The 26,317-nt window shown below is 45.7% G+C and overlaps 1 protein-coding gene across 5 annotated transcripts in view; it reads left to right on the top strand.

Annotated features, from left to right (window-relative positions):
• The window catches only part of CTNNA3 (catenin alpha 3), a 1,020,369-nt gene that overhangs the window by 110,039 nt on the left and 884,013 nt on the right, over window positions 1-26,317 (top strand). For all 5 annotated transcript variants that reach the window (XM_075934910.1, XM_075934908.1, XM_075934909.1 and 2 more), the window contains one exon: window positions 8,140-8,259. In XM_075934910.1, the coding sequence (XP_075791025.1) occupies window positions 8,140-8,259 (120 nt within the window). The remainder of the gene's footprint in view (window positions 1-8,139; window positions 8,260-26,317) is intronic.

The raw sequence follows: 26,317 nt of genomic DNA, 5'->3' as shown, positions 1-26,317 counted from the left end.
GTGGCGCGAGATCACCTCGGACCGCTGGGTCTTGGAAGTAATAAATTCAAGTCTCACGATACCTTTCATCTCCATACCTCCCACTACTCCACCCACCCATCACACGAGACTCAGCTCCAGCAAGAGGTATGTTATCTTTTGCTATAGGAGCCATAGGAGTAGTTCCCACAAGATTCAGGGGCAGAGGGTTTTACTCTCAATACTTCCTCGTTCCCAAAAAATCCAGGGGGTGAAGACCTATTCTCAATCTGAAGCGCTTAAACTGATACATCAAGAAGCAGCGTTTCAAAATGGTCACGCTAAGCAAAATTATACTGTCACTGAGCAAGGAAGATTGGTTCAGAGTCCTCGATTTGCAGGACGCGTATTTTCATATCACCATACAGCTACCACACAGGCGCTTCCTCCGTTTCGTAGTCGGGCAGGAGCACTATCAATACAGAGTGCTGCCTTTCGGCCTCGTCTCGGCTCCCAGAGCTTTCTCCAAAATCCCGGCGGTAGTTGCTGCACATCTTCGCAAGATAGGGGTCTCCATCTTCCCCTACCTAGACGACTGCTTGCTCGAATATCGCACTCAGTTGGAAGCTCTCACAATGCTCACAGTAACGAGGAATCTCTTCAGCTCCCTCGGCTTAATTGTAAACATGGAAAAATCACATCTAGAGCCGACCCAGACTCTCACGTTTATAGGAGCTCGCCTCGACTCATGGTCAGCTCAGGTCTACTTACCTGCAGACCACTTCCAATTCATATGCGATCTAGTTCACACAATATCGCTCTCTCCGACACTCACCGTACGTACTCACCTTCAGTTGTTGGGTCATATGGAAGCCACCACGATGGTGGTCCACCACGCACAATTACGTTTCTGATGTCTCCAGCAGTGGCTGACCTTGGTGTACAACCCCGTCAAACACAGCATCCAAAAGCGTGTGGCGTTGCCTATCCATGTTCAAAATTCCCTCCGATGGTGGACTGAGCCCAGCAACATGTTGGTGGGCATTCCCTTTCACCAACCTCAGCCTTCGAGGCAGATAATGACAGATGCCTCTCTTACCAGCTGGGGTGCGCACATGGGCGTGTATACTATCCAGGGTCGATGGTCTGATACAGAAATGATGCTCCACATCAACTTACTGGAGCTCAGGGCAATTTTTCACACCTGCAGGCACTTCAAACCTTGCATACAAGGCATGGTCACCAGGGTCCTTACGGACAACATTGCTGCAATGTACTATGTCAATAGGCAGGGCGGTGCCAGATCCTGCTCTCTCTGTGCAGAGGCAGTTTTCCTGTGGTCCTGGTGCAACCGCAGCGACATTACTATCATAGTATCGTACCTGCCAGGAGTGAGCAATTCCATCACAGACTCCCTGAGCAGATACTTCCCACACGACCACGAATGGGAGATCCGCACGGACGTACTCCTATCTATCTTCCACTGCTGGGGTCGACCTGCCATAGATCTCTTTGCTACTTCTGCCAACGCGAAATGCAAGGTTTATTGTTCCAGAGCAGGGATTGGCACCCACTCCCTGGGGGATGCGTTCCTTTTGCACTGGGGCACGATACTACCGTATGCGTTTCCCCCTGTGGCTCTAATTCCAAGAGTACTGGAGAAAATTGTCCTGGACAGAGCCCGGATCTTGCTAATAGCACCGGCCTGGCCCCAGCAGGCCTAGTACTCCATGCTCCTACAGCTGTCAATTCGAACGCCTTACCGGCTCCCTCTTCCCCTGGACCTCAACGCAGCAGAACGGGTCCCTTCACCATCCAAAATTACTCACCCTCCACCTGACTGTGTGGATGTTAGATGGTTTGACACATCGGAGACCCTTTGTTCACATCAAGTGAGGTGTGTTCTGCTCAATAGTAGAAAAGATTCCACGAGGAAAACATACCTCGCGAAGTGGTCTCTGTTTACGCAATGGTGTGACTCTAAAGGGTTAAACCCCTCTGCCTCACCATTGCATGCTGTCCTGGACTACGTTTTGCACCTGTACATGTCAGATATCTTCATACCATCACATAAAGTTCATCTAGCAGCGATCTTGGCATTCCACCGCCCAATCGATGGCCGGTCGGTTTTCCCCCACCCCATTACAAAGAGGTTTCTCAAGGGCCTCGTTAATCTCAACCCTCCACGTAGACCTCCACCTCCTGTGTGGAATCTCAACCTCATGCTAGATGCGTTGACACGGTCACCATTTGAGCCGCTCGCTACTACATCTCTCCAACTACTTATGACCAAGGTTGTTTTTCTTATTGCTATAACATCAGCATGCAGGTGTGAGTGAGATTGCAGCCCTTATGGCATCTCTCCCATAAACGAACTTTAAGGACTCAGTGATACTGAGGCTGCACCTGGACTTTCTGCCAAAAGTCAGCTTGGACTTCCACATTAACGAACCCGTCGTCTTGCCTTCTTTCTGACCTAAACCTCATACTTCTCCTCAAGAGGCTCTTTTGCATACGCTGGACGCTCACTGAGCCCTCACATTTTATATTGATAGAACTCGCGATATCCGAAAGACAGACCGTCTTTTTATATCTGTTGCAGATCAATTTAGAGGTCGTCTACTCTCTGTGCAGCACATTTTGAAGTTGATTGTCGCTTGCATTACCACCTGTTATAATCTGTGTAACAAGTCGCTCCCATCAAAACCTAGAGCACACTCCACCCATGCAGTGGCTACCTCGATGGCCTTCCTGAAAGGAGTCCCTATGCATGACATCTGCCGGGCAGTTATTTGGTCGTCAAATATCACTTTCATGAAACATTATGCAATTCTGCAACACTCCACCTCAGATTCTGCTGTAGCCTTGGCAGTACTCCAATGATGCCGCAATATGGATTCCGTAGCGCAACCTTAGCTCGGACCCATGTCTGGTGACTCCAGAGCAGTGAGCACCCACGGGGACTACCTGAAAAAGAAGAAGAGGTTACTCACCTTCGTGCAGTAACGATGGTTCTTCGAGGTGTGTTCCCGTGGGTGCTCCACGACCCGCCCTCCTCCGCGCTACAGAATCTTGTCTGTTTCTCTTGTTTCAGATGAGGCAGTGAGAGGAACTGAGGCGGGGGCCAGACCGTGCTTGGAGAGGAAAGGTGCGAATGGCCTTGAGTGCTCGCGCACGCACGGTCTGGCTGAACACAGCTTTGGGAAGCCTCTGATTTGCGGTGCCAGGGTGAGCCCGACACCAGATGTGGAGCACCCATGGGGACACACCTTGAAGAACCATCATTACTGCACGAAGAAGTGGAATAACATCTTCTTCGGAAGCCCCCTTATTCCTCGTGGAATGAGGAATACAGGGGTTACTAAAAGAGCATGTTTGCTCTTCCACTAAAAAAAGCAGAAGAATGTGTCCCTGGATGCGGAAGAGTTTTTCCGGGATATCTCCTGCAGTCTAGCCGTACCCTCACTGGGTTGAGACAGGAGGTCTGGGGCTCAGGGATGGGAATAAGGGATTTAGGTGTGGGAAGGGGTAAGAGGTGCAAACTCTGGGAGGAAATTTGGATGCATGAGGAGGTGGAGAAGGGGATGCTGGCTTGGGAAGGGGCTCCAGGCTGGGGAGTGTTGGGGTCAGATGTAGGGTTGGGGTATTAAGCAAGCCACGGGCTTGTGGATGTGAGGGTGCAGGAATTTGGGTTGGGGTATATGAGGAGCTCAGGGCAGGGGGGTCCAGTGTATGATAGATCTGAGCCTAGAGTCTGGAGGGGGGTGCAGGAGTGTTAGGATGCTGCGGCCAGATGGAGGTTTGGCCTCAATTGGGAGTTTGTTGGACAGGCTTCATTTTTAAATAAAATACTGAGTCAAACACAAAAAATTTCTGCATTGTCTTTATTTATGAGAAGGGCAGGGAACCTATTTTGAATCTCAGGGGTCACTGACCCACAGAAAAGTCAGTTGGGGGCCACACAAGTGAGATGCAAAAAAACCCTCCCCCAACTGTGCTGGTGGGAGCAGGGGACATGCTACTGGGGAAGGATGCTAATGGGTGCTGGGGCAGGGGACAGGGTGTTGCTGGGGGCAGGGAGTCCCCTCGCACCCACCTCCCTGGCCCCTCTCCTCCGCAGAGGAAGGAAGCCCCGGTATGCGCCTCCTCTGGGGCCGACTCCCCCCCTGCAGAGCAGGGAAGCCCCGGTGTTATGCTTAAACAAAGTACACGAGATCTTTTATAGGGGAAAAGGCAGTACTCCACATTTATTGAGAATATAACAATTGCATGTGCTTTTCAATGATTCACACACACACACACACACACACACACACACACACACACACACACACACAGTCCTGCCAGACGATTTTATAGTTACCAGTCCAGAGTCTGTATCAATCTAGTAGCCAGTTAGATTGATCACAGAGGGAGAGCAGGGCCTTTCGTCAGTTGCGATCAGATGCTCATCTGGAGTTGGTGGCAAGACAAACCCAAAGTTCCATAGCAAGGCACCCTGCTTTTATAATCCTACTCTCTCTGTTGAAGTCTATGGATTTCACTGTGTCAGTCTATGACCAGTTACTGTTATCTTGTTGATGTTAATCATTCCCAAAATCAACATCTCCAAGAGGCTCATCCTGTCCTGGATTGCTAATCAGTTGTTTTTAGGGATGCCTTCACCTTTAGAGCTGTCAATCTGCCAGTCTGATCAATTCTTGACCGTGGGTATGCACTGATGGTTCTTCTGATGCTGATATGTCTCTTCATAGTCTGTCTTGTACAGTTTGTCTTCACTTGCATTGTCCCCCTTCTCTCTTGACCATCTGGCTCTAACGATGACCTTCACATGTTATCTCATTCACACAGTCTTTCACAAAATCCTTCAAAGGTAAATAGTACTGTTTTATATTAATCAAAATCAAAATCAAAACAATTCACATCAAAGGCCTGGGCCTTCAATATTTCTAATCTCCTTAACATAGACACAATACCAAAATCCTGTCTCTTTACTTACTAAACTTTGAGTAAGGGGGAGGGACTGGGAAGCAGAGCTGGTGGGGAGAGGAGGCAGGGGCAGCGGGGCTGGCCAGGGGAGATCGGGAGAGGGGCTGCCGGCAGGAAGCAGAGCTGGTCAGGGGAGATCGGGAAGGGGGGGTGCAGCCGACGAGAGAGGGGCTGGCAGGGGGAGATCGGGAGGAGGAGAACCAGCCAGCAAGAAGTAGGGCTGGCAGGGTGGGGGGAAGTATATCTGCCGGCAGGGAGCGGGACTGAGCAACACTGGGTAACTCCAGCTAGTTAAACCTAAAATACGAATATAAAAAGAGTAAAACTTTCAATCCCAACACTGGCGCTCACCTCCTCTGGGGATGACTCCTGCCCCTGGCAAATTCCCGGCACACCACAGACCTGGGGGAGGGGAGCAGCCAGCACACTTCCGGAACCCCTGAAAGTGGTGCACAGCTGCAGGACTTCCATCCATCCAGCACGAAGCCAACACTACCTCCATTGTTGCTGGAGGTAGGGTAGTGGGGCTTCTTGGGGGTGGGGAGAAGTGGAGGGAAATGGGGGGGGCCCGAACACCTCGTGATTGACTGGTCGAGCCCTCACGATCGACCAGCTGATTGCGATCAACAGGTTGGTGACCATAGCTGTAGGCTATACAATGATTTGCTCCTCAAAGCCCACTCCTTTTGTAATACAAAATATCTATGGGTATGTCTATACTGCAAAGTTAATTTGAAATAACAGCCATTATTTCAGATTAACTTTAATAGCGTCTATACATGCAAACTGCTATTCTGAAATTAATTCAAAATAGTGAAACGTTTAATTCAAATTTGGTAAACCTCATTCTACGAAGAGTAACACCAAATTCGAAATAGCTATTTCGAATTAAGTGCTGTGTAGACACTTCATTTGAAATAGGGAGCCTCCAGCCCTTCTCAGGGAGCCCTGTTGGCTACACTGGGCACAACCAGGAAACTTACTCTCCTCTCCCACAGCCCCAGAGCCATTAATGGGGTAGACTCTGGCCACAGTGCCTGTGCCAGCTCCAAGCCTGCCAGCCCAGAGCCAGCAGTGGCCACTGGGGCCCCTGACTCAGTGGCCCCAAAACATGAGCCAGCAAGCCACTGGCAGCCAGCCCTCCACCGCTCCTCAGGAGCAGTCTGCCAGCTCCCAGGAGCCTAACAGGGGCTGGAGAAGGTGGGCGCCTTTCTGGTCCAGGGTGGAGATCATGGAACTTATTCAGGTTTGGGGGGGCAGTCCCCAATGTCCATGATCTCCACATTAAGCGGAGGAATGTGGCCGTCTATGGCAGGATAGCTGCCAGCCTGTCCACCAAAGGCCACATGCGAACCTAGGAGCAATTTTGCATGAAAATCAAGTTGGTCCGGCAAGACCCTGAGCTTCTCCTCCCCCTTCTTCCCCCTTCCAGCTCCCTCCTCCCAAGTTTTCCCCTCCCCTCTTCCACCCTCTCTCTTCCCCTCTCCCACCACTTTTTCCCAGTCTCCCCAGAGGTTCATTTCCCCCCCCCCCCCCCCAGTTTTGTTCAATAAACCCAGTTTCTGTTTTTGAACATACCTGTCCTTTATTTGACACCAGGAGGGGGGGCTAGGGAGGGGTGAGTGGAAGGATGTGAGGGAGGAATAGGGCATGAGCCCCCGGTGGGGAGGACTGGGGTGGCTCCGAGGGCTCCTCAGGGTAGACGCTTTCCTGCAGGGCCTCCTGGATCCTGACAGCCCCCCGATGCACCCCCCCAGATGGCAGCCTGCATCAAGTGCAGCTGGGCTGATGGCAGCGACCCCACGAGATGCACCGGCATGCCCAGGGCCAGCTCTGGCTCCATGTGGCAGAGTGCTGTGGTGTCCCAAGTGCGGGCACTCAGGGCACTCCAAGACAGGACTGCTTTGCTGTCCCTCATCGAGGTAGAAAAGCGGGGAACCCTGAGAACTGTCCATCCGGAGTGGGGGTAGGGTCCCTTTAAGCACGGAGCTCAGTTAGCCTCAGGCAGCAGCCCCACACACTAAGTCCTAATCTGATGCCCTGCCGGCACTGGTTCCAGCCAGCGTTAACTTCGGTTCAGGGTCCACTCAGTGTGGATGCACTATTTCGAAATAGCAAAAAGCTATTTCGAAATAGTTTTTGTGTGTAGATGCGTTATTTCGAATTAACTATTTCAAATTAAGTTAATTAGAAATTGCAGTTTAGTGTAGACAAACCCTAAGTGCTTCCTCTGTGGGCTTGGTGAAATCACTTCACCTCTCTGACCCCCCACCTGAAGAAATGGGGATAATGACACTTTGTGCTCAGAAATCAGAAGATTAAAATTGCTATTTGTAAATAGAATTGTAAATAGTAAATAAAGGCAAATGTATGCTATAATGTGTCTCCTCCCTATCCCACAACCTTAGTCTGCTGTTTGCCTTAAACACTAAACTGATCATACACAGCACATGTTTGTTTGAACAGCCGCTGATTCATATGTTTCTGTTCCTAAGTAAGGTCTATGGCTGCTGGTTTACTATATATATTTATTAATAAATCATACAGTAAAACTTATTTTTGAAGTTTAAAGTAATACAAATGTGTACCTTCTGGAGCAAGGAGATACATTGTTTCTGGTAAAGTCACTCCTCCATATTCTTTTCTCAGTCATGCCATGTGTCTCTCTAGTATTTTATAAATTCTTGAGTCAGAGTTTGTGATCAAACTCACGTCTACTGTGATATATAGCTGATATAGTGGCATAGGGGAGAGGTGGTTAATATACTTACACAGTAAATCAAGAAGAGGTTCAATCCCCAACTCCTATATTGGTGGTGATGTAGGGGGAGGAGGTAGTGGGGAATCGTGATATATGAGGAAACATGCATGTCTTCTTTTTACTTAAAAAGGTGAAAACAATTACAACTCTGTAGCTGAAAATCACCAGATTTTGGGAATAGTTTAGGGAGGATTAGAACTTCAGGGTTAGGGACAATCTCTAATTGTGTCTTAAGAAATTCCATCTATATACTTTGAATCCAGGACTTTGTGTATTTCCTTATATCCATATACCCTTCAAAAGCTGTGGTAACATATTCTTGCATATCTGAGAACATAACAGAGCCTATGTTAGTTTCTTAAAAACCTAATTAATAGAGCTGTAAAGATAATGCCTATGATGATGACATTATATTTCTTGTACCACTGCAGTTTCAAAGAACATACGAGTCTCTACAAAACGTATCCAATAAATCTGAACTACAGAAAATCTACCAGAAGCTCAGGAAAGATCTGGAAAATCTAGATTATTTGGCCTACAGACGTCAACAGGTAAGAATATGAAAACTTAGGGCACAAAATCTCTGGTTAGAGAAAGATGTATGTACCTATGGCTGCCATCAGTCAGGGAGACAAGTTAATATGAGTGACCCTGTATTAGGTAGTTTTGGATTTCAGCATTAATCTGTTCTAATTCCAGAAATTGTCACACACAGGGAGTCAGATGTAGCAGGGGCATCAAGCATTCAGAGGATTTAAGGGTACACAGTAAGTACCGCATATAGATGAATGGGAAGTTTGACAAAGTCATTGTGATTACTCATGAAAATAAGGTTGTGAAAGGGAAGTTACAGAAGACTCATAAGTTCTACAGAATACTTCAGAGCTTTTTGAAGCTATTCCATCACAAAGTCATCTTATATACCATCTGCCATGCAAAAGAAACAATTGTTTGCAAAGACAGAACAATAGTTTGGTATCATATGGAAAACATGAATGCTGTATACTGGGTAATAAAGTTTGTGTTTGATAATAAAGGATTAAGTTATGAGCTATACCTCTAGAAGTTAATGGTATCAAATCTTTACTTATGTGACTGCTCCATATAAAGAGTTAATGTATTTGAAATTGAAAATTCCAAATAAATTAAAAATAGCTGTCAAGAGTTGATCCCATGACTTAAATTGGACTACTTTATGTTAATCATATGCAAGAGATTACAGGATCAAAGTCAAAGACAATTGTTAAAATGTATATAGTGCTATTTTCTGTATCATTTCCATAATTAATTTAGAAACGTTAGTTTTCATAATAGCCTCTGTAGTTTTGTTGCTATTTTTGCAGTCTTTGAATTTTTTTTTATTTTTCTGAGTTTTGTATATTTGGTAGTATGTTAAAAGAGTGGGATAAAGGTTTTATATTCTTTCTGGTTGTTTAAAGTTACCACTAGGTGTCAGGGTTGTCAAATTTACTTCCTTACTTTTTTTTTTTTTTTAAGGGACAATCTGTTACAGTAGGCATTTAAATGAGATAATTGATTAGACTGAAATTTAAGAAAAGGTACAGAGGCTGATAATCATTAATAACTTGTTCCTGTGTTAGGGAAAGCATGGAACAAGTTGCTGAAAACAGTTTCATCATGGTGACAGTGTTTTCTTGGTTTGACAAAACAGACATTTTCACAACATTTTAATGTTTTTTGACAGTTTTTCCATGAAATAGAAATTTTAAAACTAACTTTTTTTTTGGTTGAGAAAAATTTGACTTTGGAATTTTGAAATTTTGTTTCAAATTTCAGTTTTTAAATTTGTTTTACATTATTATAGGATCTGGAAGTAGTAGTATTTTTCCATTTCAAAACAAACAGAACACTCTGGATCCACAAATGACAATCATTCAGTGAGGAAGTGGGTCTGGCCCACGAAAGCTCATCATCTAATAAACCATCTTGTTAGTCTTTAAAGTGCTACATTGTCCTGCATTTTGCTTCAACTACCCCAGACCAACACGGCTACATTTCTATCACTAGCCACTTTTAAGGACTTTAACAATAATAGAACTATTTAAACTACTACTGATATATCATAATGGCACAAAATAGTACTAGTGTGTAAAATACACAATTGACATGTCATGAAAAAATGTGTAAATATATATAAAATATGAGAACACACACAATCTATCACACAATTTTTCCAAAACAAGAATGTTTGATTTGTTTTCTAATTTTAAAGTTTGTTTTCATTCTAAATGTCACAATCTCACATGAGATGGAAAGCCTTAGTTTTGACTAACTGTAGTGAGATGAACTTAAAAAAATAACAAATAGTCTGGTAGCACTTTAAAGACTAACAAAACTTGTAGATGGTATCATGAGCTTTTGTGGGCACAGCCTACTTCTTCAGATGATCACCTCAGTGAGATGGTACACAGATTTTTGTGTCCTTTGATATAAGGCCACTCAGTAGCTAGAAGGTGCTGTTTCTAGTAGTGAATTATGTCTGGGTATGTCTACACTACAGAGTTAATTCAAAATAACAGATGTTTTTTCGAATTAACTTTAATAGCTATCTACACATACAAACCGCTATTTTGAAAAAATTTGGAATAGTGGAGCCCTTATTTTGAATTAGGTAAACCTCATTCTATGAGGAATAACACCTCATTTGAAACAGCTAATTGGAAATAAGTGCTGAGTAGACACTTATTTCAAATTAGGGGGCCTCCATCCCTTCCCAGTTCCCCCTGGTGGCTACTCTGGCCAAACTAGGAAAACTTGTCTGCTCCCCCCCAACCCTTAGAGGCAGTCTCTGGCCACAGTGCCTGTGCCAGTTGCCAGCCTGCCAGCACACAGCCAGCCACCCGTTGCCACCCAGCCCTCCACAGCTTCCCAGGACCAAGCTGGCAGCTCCCAGGAGCCTGCCAGGGGCCACAAAAGGCAGGGTGCCTTCCTGGTCAAGTGTGGAGATCGTGGGCCTCATTGAGATTTGGGGGGAGGCCTCCAATGCCCACAATCTCCGCACTAGGCACAGGAATGCGGCTGTCTACAGCTGCATGGCTGCCAGCCTGGCCACCAGAGGCCACATGTGTAGTCAAGAGCAGGTGCGGAGCAAGATCAAGGAGCTGCGGCAGGCCTATGCCAGGGCCTCCCAACTAGGGGCTGACCCAGAGGCCTGCCCTTACTATGAGGCCCAGGACCGCATCCTGGGGGGGTCAGATGGTCTGTGCCCCCCTGGTCATCATTGAGCCTGGGGCAGAGGGCCCTGCCCCTGACATAGGGGAAGAGGAGGAGGAGGAGGAGAACAGCAGCCAGGAGCCTGCAGGGAGCCTGCCCTGCACCCAGGAACCCTGAGCCGAATGGGAGAGCCCGTCAGCAGCCTCATCTGAAGCCGGGGAGGCCTCCACATGTGAGTGACATCACGGTCCCCTTACGCGGGGTGGGGGAGGAGGAGGAGCCCAGGGACCTTACTCCGGGAGAGACACTGCACACTGCCTCCCTCCAGATGCCCCCTCTACACAGAGTCAGGGCACATCTCCCCTCCCCCCGCCACCACACTGTAGGCAGCAAAGGGGTTGGGGTGCACTCCTGGGCCAGCTCACACTCCTGGGGATAGCAGGATGTGATGGTGCGGACACCTGCCATCCTCGCCTTGCAGAGGGGGGCTGGGTTTCACCCACTGTGGCCCCAAGGAGAACTGACCACTTCTCTTGTTTCACCGCAGCCACAGCACCTGCAAGTACAGGACGCGCCACCCTGCCTGGACCCTCCACCCAAACCCGGGCCAGCAGGCACACCCACAACATGGAGGAGTTCCAGAGGTGGCAGCAGCTGAAGTTGCAGGGATGGCAGGTCCACAGCCAGGAGCAGTGGGTGCAAGAAGACCTGCAGCTGTGGCGGGAGAGCTTGAGGGAGCTCTGGGAGCAGGGCTGTGCCCTCCATGAGCACCTGCAGGCCCTGGTGGACCGACTGCTGTCTCCTGCTGCTCCAGCTCCTGCGGACGCCCCAGCTAACACTCCTGCTCCCCCTCTCACTTTTTCCACCCCCCCCATTCCTCCTGCCCCACTCTCCACACCCACTCCTTCCCACGCCCCTGCACCCGCAGTGCTGTGAGACGGGAGAGCCAGCAAGACCCCCAACCCTGAGCTTCCCCTCCCCCTTCCTCCCTTTGTCTCCCCCTTCCATCTCCCTCCTCCCAGGTTTCTCCCCTCCCCTCCCCCACTCTCATTCCCCCTCTCCCTCCACCCCAGTTATGTGAAATAAAGACTTTTTTTGTGGCCACACACGTGTTTTTATTGTAGATCAGGATGGGGGGTTAGGGAGGGGAAAGGAGAAGGAGGTGGGGGAGGAATGTAAGGCCCCAGACTTCAGTGGGGCATGCCAGGGGAGGACTTCAGTCCTCATCCGCCTGGAAGCTCTCCCGCAGGCCTTCCCGGATGGGGACAGCCACCCGAAGGGCCTCCCATCTGGCAGCCAAGAAGGGATGTGTGTACTGGCCAGCCAGGTGGTCAGCCTCTGCCATCTAGGCTGGCAGGAAAGCCTCCCCCTTCCTCTTGCACACATTGTGGAGCACACAGTATGCTGACACCACATGTGGAATATTGTGCTGGGAGAGGTTGAGATGGGGGAGGAGGCATCTAAACTGTGCTTTCAGTCAGCTGAAGGCCCCCTCAACCACGATGCGGGCCCTGCTGAGCCTGGCATTGAAGGCCTGCCAGGAGAGGCTGAGGTGTCCCGTGTAGGGCTTCATGAGTCAGGGCTATAGGGGGTAGGCCGCATCCCCCAGCAGGCACACTGGCATGTCCACATCCCCGACCCTGATGTGGCAGTTGGGGAAGAAAGTCCTGGCATGTAGCCTATGGCAAACAGAGGAGTTGCAGTACACCCGCGCGTCGTGTGCCTTGCCAGGCCAGCCCACATTGATATCCGTGAACTGGCCCTGGTGGTCAGACATGGCCTGCAGGATCACGGAGAAGTTCCCCTTGTAGTTAATGTAGAGGGAGGCCTGGTGGTCCAGGGCACGGATGTGGATGTGTGTCCCGTCGATTGTCCCCCTGCAGTGGGGGAAGCCAAGGGTGCCGAAGCCCTGGATGACTGCGTCCAGGTTGGTGAGGCAGACGACTCTGCAGAGCAGCACCCTGTTGATGGCCTTTGCCACCTGCAGAGAGACGCACAAAACCGAGGGCCACTGGGGCGCCCGGGTCACTGGGAATGTTCTTTCCCCACCACTGCCCCGTGCCCCACTTCCAGGAGCAACCCTTGTGGCAATCCTGGTCACCTTGGGTGGTCTGTAGCATAGCCGGGATGGACTGACCCCTCCCTGGGAGGGCACTTACACCATTCCCCCCCTTTTTTCCTGGGGCAACCCACATCCTCCCTGCAGCTCCCCATCCTGGCCCAGTGGCTGGTGAGTGCTGTACCTGCATGAGCACCGCTCCAACGGTGGATCTCCCCATGCCGAACTGGTTCCCAATGGATTGGTAGCTGTCCGGCGTGGAGAGCTTCTAGAGGGCGATGGACACCCATTTGTGGAGGGAATGGTGGGCCTCATGCGTGTGTCCCATCGCTGCAGAGCAGGGGCAGCCACTCGCAGAACTCCAGGAAGGTGTCCTTCATCCTGAAGTTCTGGGTCCATTGTTGGTCTCCCCAGAGATCCAGGATGATGCGGTCCCACCAGTCGCTGCTGGTGTCCAGATGCTAGATGCGGCGGGGCAAGCTGGCATCCGGGCGCCGCTCCTCCAGGGCCCCAGGAGGGGCAAGGGAAGGCCAGGTGTCTGGCCTGCAGCAGAAGGTGCCAGGCAGCCTCCAGAAAATGCTGCCTGGCTTGCAGCAAGATGTTTAACATGAGCACCAGAGTGCCCAGGGATGGCTCTGGCTCCATGGTGCCGAGTGCTGTGGTGTCCCAAATGAGAGCAACTGAAGCAGGCGGAGAGGAAAATGCTTTGCTGTTCCTCGGCGAGGTAGGCAAGCAAACGGGAAAGCTGAGAACCGGCTGTCCAAGGGGGTCACTTTAAGCATGAGCCTCAGACAGCAGCCACACAAAGCAACAACTGACCTGATGCCCTACCGGAACCTGTTTCAGCTGCCCTTAAATACGATCCAGCATCCAATCAGTATGGACGCGCTATTTTGAAATAGCAAAATGCTATTTCGAATTTGTTCTTGGATATAGATGCCTTATTTTGAATTAGCTTATTTTGAATTAACTAATTCAAAATAAGTTAATTCGAAATAGCGCTGTAGTGTAGACATACCCTCTGTTTCAGTTTCTAATGGGTTTGTTATCTAAACTCATAATTCATATTGGACACAATAAATGTCTCGTCTGTAAGGGCTCAGAGAGCATATCTGAGGCTACGTCTAGACTGCAAGCCTCTTTTGAAAGAGGCTTTTTTGAAAGATACTTTCGAAAAAGTCTCTTTCATAAAAGAGCATCTAGACTACAACCAATACTTTCAAAAAAGCAAGCTGCTTTTTCAAAAGAGAGCACCCAGGCAGTCTGGTTGCTCTCTTTCGAAAAAGCACAGTTTGCATTACATAGCGCTTTTTTTTTGAAAGAGCACTTTCGAAAAAAGGCGTTCTTCCTCGTAAAACAAGGTTTTCTGCAGTTGAAAAAACTGCCACGGTCTTTTGATTTACTTTCGAAAGAACGCAGCAGCAGTCTAGATGCAGGGGAAGTTTCTTCAAAAAAATGCTGTAGTCTAGACGCACCCTCAGTGATAGTCACTCTTCAGAGTAGAACTGCACTTTAATTGCAATTATCTCTTTAGTCTGAATACTCACTCTTTGCCTTGCAAAGTTCCATTTAATGTCACATAATAAATCCAGGCTCTTTAGTTATACACTTAATTTCTCCTTGGGTTGGCATTTGTTTTTTCTGTATTTATCCTACTCATAGATCCTGATTTATTCCTGCATTACCTGGAACCTTGCCACCACCCTTGGCGGCACTAGTGTGCATTTCCAAAACATTTTAGGATGGTCTTGTCACCCTTGCCTGTCTTTCAGGGCCACAAACAATTCCTTACTGTGTTTTCCTGCTATCTTTTGTCTCTACAGTTAACAGCCGTCTCCAAAATTAATTATCTTACTAAAGATATAATAGTCAGAAAATGTATTCCCCACTTCTATCAGAGAAGATCATTGTCGTAGGGAGAGGGTGCACATTGCACCCGTTTACCCAGCACATCAAAGATTTTGTCCACATAGGTATACTTGAGTACAGGGCCGGCCCGAGCCATTTTGGCGCCCCGGGCCCCAGATGCACGCCGCCGTCCCTGGGGTGCACGGCCCCGCCTCCGGGCTCACGGCGCATGCGTGGGCCCACCCCCAGGGGACATGGGCAGGCACATGGCGCATGTGCTGCCCGGTCGGCCCAGCCACCGCCGATGGCGCACAGCCCGGGGCCACCCGGGGCAGGCTGTTCCTGGCGGTGCAGGGACCTGTGGTCATGGGGGAAGGGCGCTGCTGGCCGGTGCTGCAGGGGTTAACACAGCTCCCACCTCGGGCTGCTGCTGCAGCCCTCCGGGAGCTGGGCGCCCCACGTAGGCTGGCACCCTGGGCAGCTGCCTGGCTAGCCCACCCCTTAGCCCTGCTTGAGTACTGTTTTTTCTTTATGCTACTGCAGCATCCCTTTCTATCAGTCATTATAACATAATGCTTGTTAGGATTTACCAGAGATGCTGCAAAGTGTGAGCTGCCTAATCTTCTAGCCAAAGAATATACCTTGATTGCTTTTTGCCTGAAAAATAGGATAGTCTGTTCTATCTATTTCTGTAGAAGAGGCTGCCATTAGAAATCAGACCATACAAATCAGACCATGCCACAGAAGTTCAGACCTGATTAGAATCTGAAATTCTTCATAGTTCAGTGATATTTGATTTGTTTCTTTAATTCAGGCTCATTTCTAATTGCTAACAGCTATACATCATTCTCAGAGGGTGCTATGAAACCACATCCTAGTCCTGTTGTCCTATTGGGGGAATGAACCAAAAGTTCTCTACAAAATGTAAATTAATCTGCATGGGGTACCATAACACAGAATAACTTTTTCACAGAGTGATGACTCTCTCTTTTAAATGACATATTTTTGTGTGTGCTTTTGTCCTTGTTTCTTTATTAGAAATGAGAAAACTAGAGAAGACCTGATATCGCAATACACAAATGGAAGCAATGATAATTTTGAAGCTTTTAGGACAAATACTAAAAACAACTTCTTTTAAGAGGACATTCATAATATCGTTATGATCTTGTTCTTTTTTTTAAAATCACCATTGACCGAACTATTTACACTGCTGTCACAAGATATGTCTACACAGCAGGGCAAAAGTTGAATTAAGATACACAACTTCAGCTACGTCAATTGTGTAGCTGAACTCGAAATAGCTTAATTTGACTTTTGGCGCTGTCTATACAGCAGGAAGTTGAAGGAAGAACACTCTTCCTTCGACTTCCCTTATTCGTCATGAAATGAGGGTTACAGGAGTCCAAGTAAGAAGTCTTCCAGCTCAACATTATTTCTAAATAATGGCTTGCTATGTAGACACTCATTTTGATATTTTGAAATTGCATCAGTTATTCTGAAATAATGCTTCTGTGTAGACATATTTAAGGTTGCTAAGGTCATTTGTAAGTGACACTTGTTCAGAATCAGTCAGAATGTGTTCCACTTCAGGGCAGCACTCTCTAGCATCTTTGATTGCCTCTATCAGCAGTGAACCTGGGAATTCCTCTTTGGCTTTCAATAACAAAGACAGACAAAACTTTGGGCATGTGCTACCTCAGCTTTCTCTCAGTGTTTTCTGAATCTCCAGTTTTGCAAAGAGGGCTGAGCTTTCTTAAGGTGGCTCATATGTGTGCTACTTTCATCTGCAATGAAAATGGCCAATTTAACTAGTTGATCATTACAGTGAGGGAGGATGAAATTACTTTTTTGCAGCAGGATGCCATTGGGTTTGAGACCTCAGGAAGGCAGGTCACATTCATTAGCTGTCTTCCTATGGCCTGAAGAGAGTGAAGGGTCTCCCAAAGGCTGTGCTAAGTGTGGAATAGTGTGCATGTTTCAGATGCATTTTTGTGAGGATTTACCCTTTCTCCTTTATGGGACCCCATTTTTATCAATGGTTTGCCGACCAGTAATAGTGCAATAGTATCACATCCAAATACAAACAGCTATTATGTATTAAATTTGGTGATTTTCAGACTGAAAGATTATTATTGCAGTTGATGTTCTCAATGTTAGTAATGCCTTTAGCGTGTCTGCAGTACTGTTGGCTAAAATTTAAAGGAAGTTTTATTTCTGTTCTTATGTCTCCATTAATACTGTAATATAACAGCTGGCAACAGAAAATCACATCACTCTGATATAGCTGTTAAGTTACTTGTTTGATTTTTTTTTATTGTATGCCCCCAGGCTAATATCCTATGAAAGTGTTTTAATTTATATGTAGTGAAAGATTTAATTTATGATGAATTATTTAAATATTCAATTTTATTCTTATTATGTGATAATCATTTCTAGGTAAAGAAAGGTTTAAAATGGCTTCAGATAAAACTTGGAACATTAATTATTACAGGATATAATGTATAGCCCACACGGTAAATTATTTTGTGGGAAACAATACTTCCAGAAGATGGAGCAACATTGTTAAATTGTTCTTCATTTTTATCTTGGTTTTTTAAGAGAGTAAAGTTTGCTTTTTCACATGCATTCAGGTGTGGGGACAAATCTTTGCATCAGAAGATCATGCACCTAGAACTGGGACCAAGTTTTCAAAAGAGCTCAGTCCCCAACTGCTTTATATATGGCTTTGGTGATATGTACATTGCAGAGAGGGTTCAAAGCAGAAGTACAAAAGTAATTTGTTACCAAGAAAACAGGTATTACAATGAGCCTGAAGGAGCTCAATCTCTTCAGCTTTTTGAAAAAAGGGTAAGACTTGTATGCACTACCCCTTGTAGATGCATTTCTGATACTAGAGAATACTCTGATCAAGCAGATAAAGGCATAACAACATCAAATGGCTGGGAGTTGAAAGTCCCAAAAGTTCAAGCTGGAAATCAAGGCAGTTTTGACAGTGGGAATAATTGACCATTGGAACATCTTAGCAAGGGACTTTACATCAAGCATGGCTGCCTTTCTAGAATTTATGCACCAATACAAACATAAGCTAATTCAGAGTGGCCAACCAGTTAGACTGTGTCTAGACTACAATGCTTTATCGGAAAAAGGTGTGCAAATTGTGCTCCACGAATTGTGCTTTTCCAAAATTTAGTTTGTCTACACTGGGCCAAATTTCAGAAAAACCTCCTCTTTTGGAAGAGCCCTCCTTCCTTGTGGAAGGAGGAAGACAGGGCTTCCGAAATAGTGAGTCTGCTCTTCTATAAAAGAAAGCAGAAGAGCAGACACGTTCCCTGGACGTGGAGGAGTTTTTTCCCGTTATCCCGGAAAAACACTTTAGTCTAGACATAGTCTTAGAGATGAAGAGCCAAAATAGCTGTGGATAGTATGCAAAGAGCCATGTATTATATATTTATTTTTATATATCCATACCTATATATAGTACACAAAATGTGGTGATAAAAATAACATTATAGGATATTGTGGACAAAAACCAATAAGAAAGTCTCTAGTCACTTGAAAAATTCATGGCCAGTCCATAGATCTTCAGAGAACTTGATGATAAACAAACATCAAATAAAAAAAAAAAACCTTTAAAAATAGTTATATTCTCACACTAAAAAAAAAGCATCCACACAATGTATTTTAAATCTAACACTTGTGCCCTATTATGTCCCGTGAGTTTTTTAAAATGAAACTGAACTGAGAAGTTAATTAGCACAATTTGAAGTGCCTGTTTCACTCCAGCTTGTAGATCTCTGGTATGGTTTCCTCTTTTTTTTTTTTATTAACTTATGAAAATTATAGCTTTTTTATAGTTCTAAAAATTCAGGTCTGTCTCAGACTACAAATATGAGAGGTTCAAAAACAATAAGGGAGAAACCCATATCTCAGATTAATTGCTTCAGCCTGGCAAACAATAGCCTTTAAAAGAAACACAGTGTAAACCAGGTTCATGCGGATTCCTTCCGCCCCCCCCCCCCCCCCCGGAATTTAAATATGACATCTGTTTTGGCTGCCTTATTCTGCACTCATGAAGACTTTGAGTTTAAGGTGCTTCAGCCCCCCCTCCACCTCCCGCTCTAACCCAATGCCCCACCCCTCCCCCAAAGCCAGGCACTTTCAGCCTCCCACTTGAACCCAATCCCCCTTGTCTCCCCCAGAGTCAGGCATCCCCAGTTCCCCTGCTCTAGCCCAATGCCCTCACACCTCCTCCAGAGCCAGGCACTCCCAGCCCCACCCCCACTCTAACCTAATGCCTGGATCTCACCAGAGCCACCACCGCCATCTGCTTCTCCCTCCAAGCGCTGGGGCACATATGCAGAGTGGCTGGCCATGAGAAGTCCTGGCACATGGCTCAGAACTAGCTAAAGTCTCATTTCTTTGAGCAAAGAGCCGCATGTGGATTGAGAGTCATGGGTTGGCCACCCCTGAGCTAATTGCTAAATATTGGAATCACAAAGTGAAATTCTGTGGTTAGTGCTATGTGAGAGCCTGAAATAGAGTCCAGCCACTGAATAATTGTGGGGTCCTTGACTCACTATTGGGGAGGAGACCTACATGGCACCCCTTTCTGTGGCCTGGAACCAGCTGATCAGCTATCTAGTTCCTTTGGGTGCAATATCAAGCCTTCAGACACCTCTGTACTTAAACATACCCTCTCTCTACACTCTAATGAAAAGTATGAAGCTTCTTGTTTACTCATTCAACTCTCTCCAGAAGCATGCAGTAGTTGTGAAGTATAAAAGACATTTTCAGACACTTTGCAGAAATCTAACACACTAATGCTTTTTTACTTCATCATATAAAACAGCAAACCCTATATGTATTCCCTCTTCCCGTGCGGGGTCATCTGAATTTAGGCAGACACTGTAGGCAGAGTGTCCCTTATCTCACACAGGCAATTACATGCTGGATGACTTCTGTCATTGAGTTTCCTAGCTTCTGTGATCATTCTCTTTTTAGCCTAATTACCTTCTCTCCTTTCAAGATGGCAACATGAAACTGTTTCCAAAGAAGCAGCTACTTTTAGCATACTACTGTGACCGAACAGCCATCGTTAATCAGAGATTAATCTTCTCTTTGTCCTAGTCTAGGACATGACACCAACCTGCTGACCCAGGATGGGCACACAGATAAGCATTTCTGATGTAGCAATTTTTCATAGTAACATTTTATAGTAACTCTATTATATCAAACAATATGAATACATTATACAGAAAGATTCTTTGGTACCTGATTCCTTCAAAAACCATAGATATTGTGTCTGTCTATTATTTGTGGCACACAGAACCTAGCTTATGTAAAGAAAAACATAATGGCTACATCTACACTGGCCCCTTCTTCGGAATAGGCATGCTAATTTCGAACTTTGGAATAGGGAAATCCGCGGGGGATTTAAATATCCCCCGCGGGATTTAAATAAATACGGCCACCGCTTTTTTTCCGGCTTGGGGAAAAGCCGGAAAAGAGTGTCCAGACTGGCACGATCCTCTGGAATAAAGCCCTATTCCAGAGGATCTCTTATTCCTACTTTCAAGCCAGTCTGGACGCTCTTTTCCGGCTTTTCCCCAAGCCGGAAAAAAAGTGGCGGCCATGTTTATTTAAATCCCACGGGGGATATTTAAATCCCCCGCGGATTTCCCTATTCCAAAGTTCGAAATTAGCATGCCTATTCCGAAGAAGGGGCCAGTGTAGACGTAGCCAATGTGAGTTGAAAACGTTTTATATTTCCATGGTTCTAATTTCTCATCAACTCTTGGCATATTATCAGCTCTCTATAGTTTATGTATACTCTTCCATGTGTAAGAAGTATTTTAAAAAGTCCAAGTTTGAAGTCAGTGGCCGTTAGTCACCTCGCTGCCCTTTATGACTTTGAAAATCTCCTCTAAGCAATACTGATAATTTTGTATCTAAGAAAGTGGGCAAAATTCTGCCCTCCCTTTGAGGCAATAGCATGCCGTGCCAGATTCCCTTCTTGGAGAGCTTTATTCTGTCCTGCATTGAGCTCCCACCACAGCTTCTCTGAGCATCCTACCTGGCTCTCCCTTTTACTGTAGCTACCTTCATTTTTTTATAATGAATTGCCTTGTTCATCTCAAATGTGTAGCCTATAGGGCTAGCTTACCTTTATTCTATTCCTCTGTAATGCAAGGAACCTACAGGCCAGTACCCTGTAAGACAGTGGCTTAAGCAAGTTAACATGAGTATAGTAGGCAAGTGACCTTTGGCTTAGATAAATGAACTAAGGGTATGTCTACACTATCATCCTAGTCGGAACTAGGGTGGTTAATGTAGGCAACTGAAGTTGCAAATGAAGCCCGGGATTTAAATATCCCGGGCTTCATTTGCATCTTGCCGGGCGCCGCCATTTTTAAAGCCCCAGTAGTTCAGACTCCGTGCTCTGTGGAACGAGGTGTACCGGTAGTTCGGATTAGAAAGCCTAATCTGAACTACCTACTCAGGCATGGAGTCCGAACTACTGGGGCTTTAAAAATGGCAGCTCCCGGCAAGATGCAAATGAAGCCCAGGATATTTAAATCCCGGGCTTCATTTGCAACTTCGGTTGCCTACATTAACCACCCTAGTTCCAACTAGGGTGGTAGTGTAAACATACCCTAAGAGTTTCCTATAGATTTTGGGATCTTGGACTAGCTTGCTGACAGACAGGAATTGGAATTTAAGAGTACGCAGCAACCTCAGGAACATGGCTGTGATAACTGTAAACCAGCTTAAGCAAGAAGAGACAGGTATGATAATGAGTTATAATGGCATGGATATGTATTATGTTAACCCATAAAATAAGTACACCTCTGAATTATGTGGGTGAGGAAGTTAGATTTAGGCATGGAAGGCTGAGCATTAGCATTTTGACCCTTCAACTCTATTGTTATTTGCTATTAGCCCTGAGCAGAGAGAAATTAGAGACAGGGCTGGTTCTTTGCCTCTTACCACCACGTCTTAAGTAGGCATGTAAGAATGCAAATCTAAGAGCTTATACAATGAATCGCACAGATATCAGTAATTATGTAGTATTCCTCTTTCCTTAAGCAGCTTGGCATGTTTCTGGCTTTATTCCTTATTTTAGTCAAGATCTCTAAGGCTTGGCTTTGCCATTGAGTGTGAGTGTCCTTGCCATCTGATACAAAGGTCCTTGCAAGATATTGAACTTACTCAGTTTAATTCTGTGTAACCTGATTTGGGGACAAGAACCTTAAGATCTTGTGATAATTGGCAATTAATACAAATACTATTAACCTTTAAAAAGGATCAGTCAACAACTGGGTCTTAGTCTGGAATCAGCTTGGGTTAGTCCCAGGCTCTCCAGCTTCTGGCTTTCAACTGAAAACTCCTTAGAGTGGGAACTACATCTTTCTAGGACTTCTGTGAAATGCCTAATTTACTTCTGGGTTCTATTAATTGTGTGCAAGTTTAACAAGACACTCTGAAGACAAAACAGTGCATTCAGAAACTTAATGGCTTACTTCTAGTAATACCAACATTTATTAAAATTGGAGATTTAAATATATTATCCAAATTGAATGAAATTGAAAAGTAAACTAGACTGGCTGATTTCACCTTTGTTAATAGTCACATTTTCCTTCTGGTATTTTGGCTCACAGTGTTGCATACGGCTGTTTAAATACATCCTATTTCCATTTATATTGACTTTTTAACTCATTGCCACTTTTGATTTTAATACTAAATGTTTATCTTAAACTGAATTGACAGTAGATATTTAAAAAAATGAAGCATTACAAAGGATTAAGTTTCACTCAAGCAGGAAAAATGTCAATTGGAATAGAAGAGATCACTTTGGAGTCACTTGCTTTCTTCATTGGAAGAGGGAATACTTTTTGAGCTAAGAAAGAGCCAAGTGGTAAAAGTATTGTAGATGACTTTCTTCTCAGAAAAAGAGTAGCTCGTGTAGAGAATATGTTACCAAGAAGAACAATGGGAGCAGCTGGCATAACTAGCTTAGAAAAGGAATTGGACGTAGTCTGCATTACTGTGTTATTTCCTTTTATTGTGTAGGTCTATAGAAGAGTGGGCTTAGATTCTTTTCTTGGTTTCTTTTCCTACTAGGGTCTTGGTTTCCCATTTCTACCAAATGGGTACACAGGCACTGTTACAGAATGAGTAAATGCAAAATGATCAGTGCTCAGCTGTTTGTAGCCAGAGGTAGAAGCTTCTCTTCTGACTTGAAACAACTCCCTTGGCTTCAGCTTTTCATCTCTCTGACTTTGACTGGAAATAGTTAAGAGAAGCTGAAAATGTTTGTTTCTAAGCAGAGATCCACTCCTGTCCATGATAGAACACAATAGAACTTATTAAAAATAAATAAGAAACCAATGTCACAATAAAAGCTAATAGCACCCACTTCATGGATTTCTGCCCTTCACACTCACAGAAATATAATATCTTTTGAGTAAGAGATTCATAGTTCAGTGGCAATTTGTGTGCATTTACCCCTCCTAATCTCAAAGAAGCAGCTCTTCTATTCATTTGTCTATGGAGAAGTGTAATTCAATGTGATATAACATCAATGTAATTACACGAGCCTGGTGTGCTATTATTCTGCTTGATGACAGTGGAAAAAAATGATACTTGTCGTAAAATAAACATAGAGTGGACAGAGGTTGTTTGTAACTATGAAAAGTTCATAACTGAGAAAAACATTATGGTTGTTCTTTCAAAAATTTACAACTGAACTTTGACTTAATACAGCATTGAAACATTATTGTGCAGAAGAAAAACGCTGCTTTTAACCATTTTAATTTAAATGAAACAAGTACAGGGTTCCTTATCATTTTAAAAAAACGTTCCCTTTATATTTTTAGTAGTTTACGTTTAACAGTGCGTTGTATGTGTGTGACTACTAGTCAGTTTGTAACTCTGGTATTCGTGACTCTGAGGTTTTGCTTTACATATTTTTGTTGGCAGCCTTTCCACCAAAGGAACCCATGTTCTTAAAGGGGAAAATGTGCTATAATAGCTACTTCTTTCAAGGCCACCTAGACTCATCTTAAAGTTCGTGGCCTCTCACAGCTGAGAAACAAATACCAAACTAGAATGAGAAGAATTGCTGAGGAAATGAATTAAAATTGAACAAGATCTTCTAGATCCTCTAGTATTTGCTGATGTAGAAACTGAACTTTGGCCACCTCACTATCAAATAGCTCATCAGCTTCCCATCAATGGTAATTTGAAATGTTCCATAAAGTTTTGGTGTGGGCTGTTTTATAGCACTTTTTCTAATAGGTCACACAGCTTTTTCTTTTGTAAACTATGCCGCACCATGTGCGATGGGTTTTGTAGCCTTAAGGTCTGATCAGTTTCTTGATCAAGGCCAAACAATGACTGGAACTGCATCATGGGAACAGTGTTCAAAGGTATTATCACTACATGTTGATGCCTGAATTTTTATAGTATTTAGCACCTAACAGTTTTAGGAAGAAAAGAAAAAATAGTCTTGGGTTTCACACCACTCCCCACTTCCACCCCCAAGCCGCTAAACAATAAAAAGATTTTTAAGAAAACAAAATGCTCAGTCCAGAATTTTCAAACTGTAGTGTCTAAAAGCCCCAAAATCCATCTGACCAATTTAGACACAAAAGTGCTGAGCATCTGCAGATCCCAGCCTATAGGGGGAATTCTAAAGACAAATAACCTCATAGACTAACAAGTGATTCTACATTCTTTTCTGCGAGTTGGATTGTAGTGAGGTGAAGGAATAACTCACATTATTTCAAAATAACAAGGCAAGCATCCACACAGCAAGCGCATTATTTGGAAATAATGGGCTTGCTATAGCAAAACAATAACCCCGCATTCTGAGGAATAATGCCTATTTTGAAATTTCGATTTTGAAATAGGGTGTGTGTGGATGCTCAGCTGTGGTTATTTTGAGATAATTGGCCTCCAGGACTTCTCACAGCTGCTCTTGTGGCCACTTTGTCCACACCCCTCAAAACTCTCTTCTCCTGCAGGGTTTAAAGATGGAGGCAGAAGGGAAAGGATTTGTGGCACAACATAAGCCCAGCTAGCACCTTGCTACACAGCAACACCCTGCTGTGCCTTCCCTGCTGCCATGGAAGATCCCAGTGCTCCCTCTGAGCCTCCTGCTGCTGCAAGCACACTGGCAACCACCTCTGAAGGCCCCTGGCCAGGGGCAAAAGAGGGCACCATCCTAGACTAGTATGGAGATCCTGGATCTTGTAGAGGTGTGGGGTGAGGAGTTAAACCTCCAGGATCTCCTCATCAGGCACAGGAATGCAGATGTCTATGGCACACATGCACGCTGGACCAGGTGAGCATGAAAATTTAGGAACTGCAGCAAGCCTGCACCAAGGCTGGTATTACCAGAAGCTGGATGGCATTGTGGGAGGGGGAGCCAATTGCTTCACTTCCCTTGTCATGAACTTTGGCCTGGAGACACCCATCACTAGCCCCTAGGAGAGCAGGGCTGTGAACTAGGATGACAATGAGGAGGAGGAGGAGGCCAGCAATGACACCATGCCCACCAGGCAGAAGATAGTCATCTCCCTTGAGCTGGTACGCCCCTCCTAGGATTTCAACGAGGCTGGGGAAGGCATTTCAGGCGAGTTCCATCACTTTCCCTATCTAAACATGGGGGAGGTGGTGGACTGTGAGGGACTGCACACTCCTTGCTTGAACTTTTTGGCCTGGAGGGGTCATACAACAGCCTGTGCACGTGGGTGCACATGGAGCACCAGTCCAGAGCATGTAGATCTATGAGGCTGTCTCACAGGAATCCTTGCTCCTTCTCACAAGGTTCCTGCACAGGACTGCCTTACTCCCAATGTGATGGGACACCTTTCTACAAGCCACCACCAAAGAGGCTGGGGTCATGGAAGCACACAGCAGCAATGTCACACGGTCATGCCCACACCCTTGGGCAGCATCCATTCCTGCTCAGGTACAGTGAGGCAGAGGACATAGGCATGTCCACCTCCATGATCCTGATGGTGCAGTTAGGAAAAAAGTGCCGGCAAGCATCTTCTGGAACAGGCTGGAGTTCCTAAACACATGGACATCATGTGCCTGTCAGTGAACCAGCTTCAGTGATCCACAAGGGCCTGCAGGACCATGATAAGTACCCCTTCCCACACAGTTGGGGAAGGCCATGGTGACTAAGGGTACATCTAGACTGCAAGCTTTCCACTGTACATCTAGAGTGCAAGTATCCGCACTTCAAAAGCAGATTGAAAAAGTGATCTTCTTTTTCAAAAGAGAGTGTCCATGCTTATTGGATGTTCTCTCACATAAAAGGCCCCCCGGAGCCACTTCAGCCAGGGCATTAGGTCAGCAGTTATTTCCAGGTGCTGTTACCTAAGGCTCTCTGAGATGCGTGCTTAAAGGGACCTCCCTGGACAGCTGTTTCTCAGGTTCTGCTGTGGGCTTGGCTACCTCTCTGAGGGACAGTAAAACTTTTGCAGTGCGTGCTCTGGTTGCCCGGTTTGGTTGGATGC

The sequence above is a fragment of the Pelodiscus sinensis genome, chromosome 8 (genome assembly GCF_049634645.1).
Source record: "Pelodiscus sinensis isolate JC-2024 chromosome 8, ASM4963464v1, whole genome shotgun sequence".
Lineage (NCBI taxonomy): Eukaryota > Metazoa > Chordata > Testudines > Trionychidae > Pelodiscus > Pelodiscus sinensis.
Note: the sequence above shows the minus strand (reverse complement) of the source record. Positions and strands in the feature narration are given on the sequence as shown.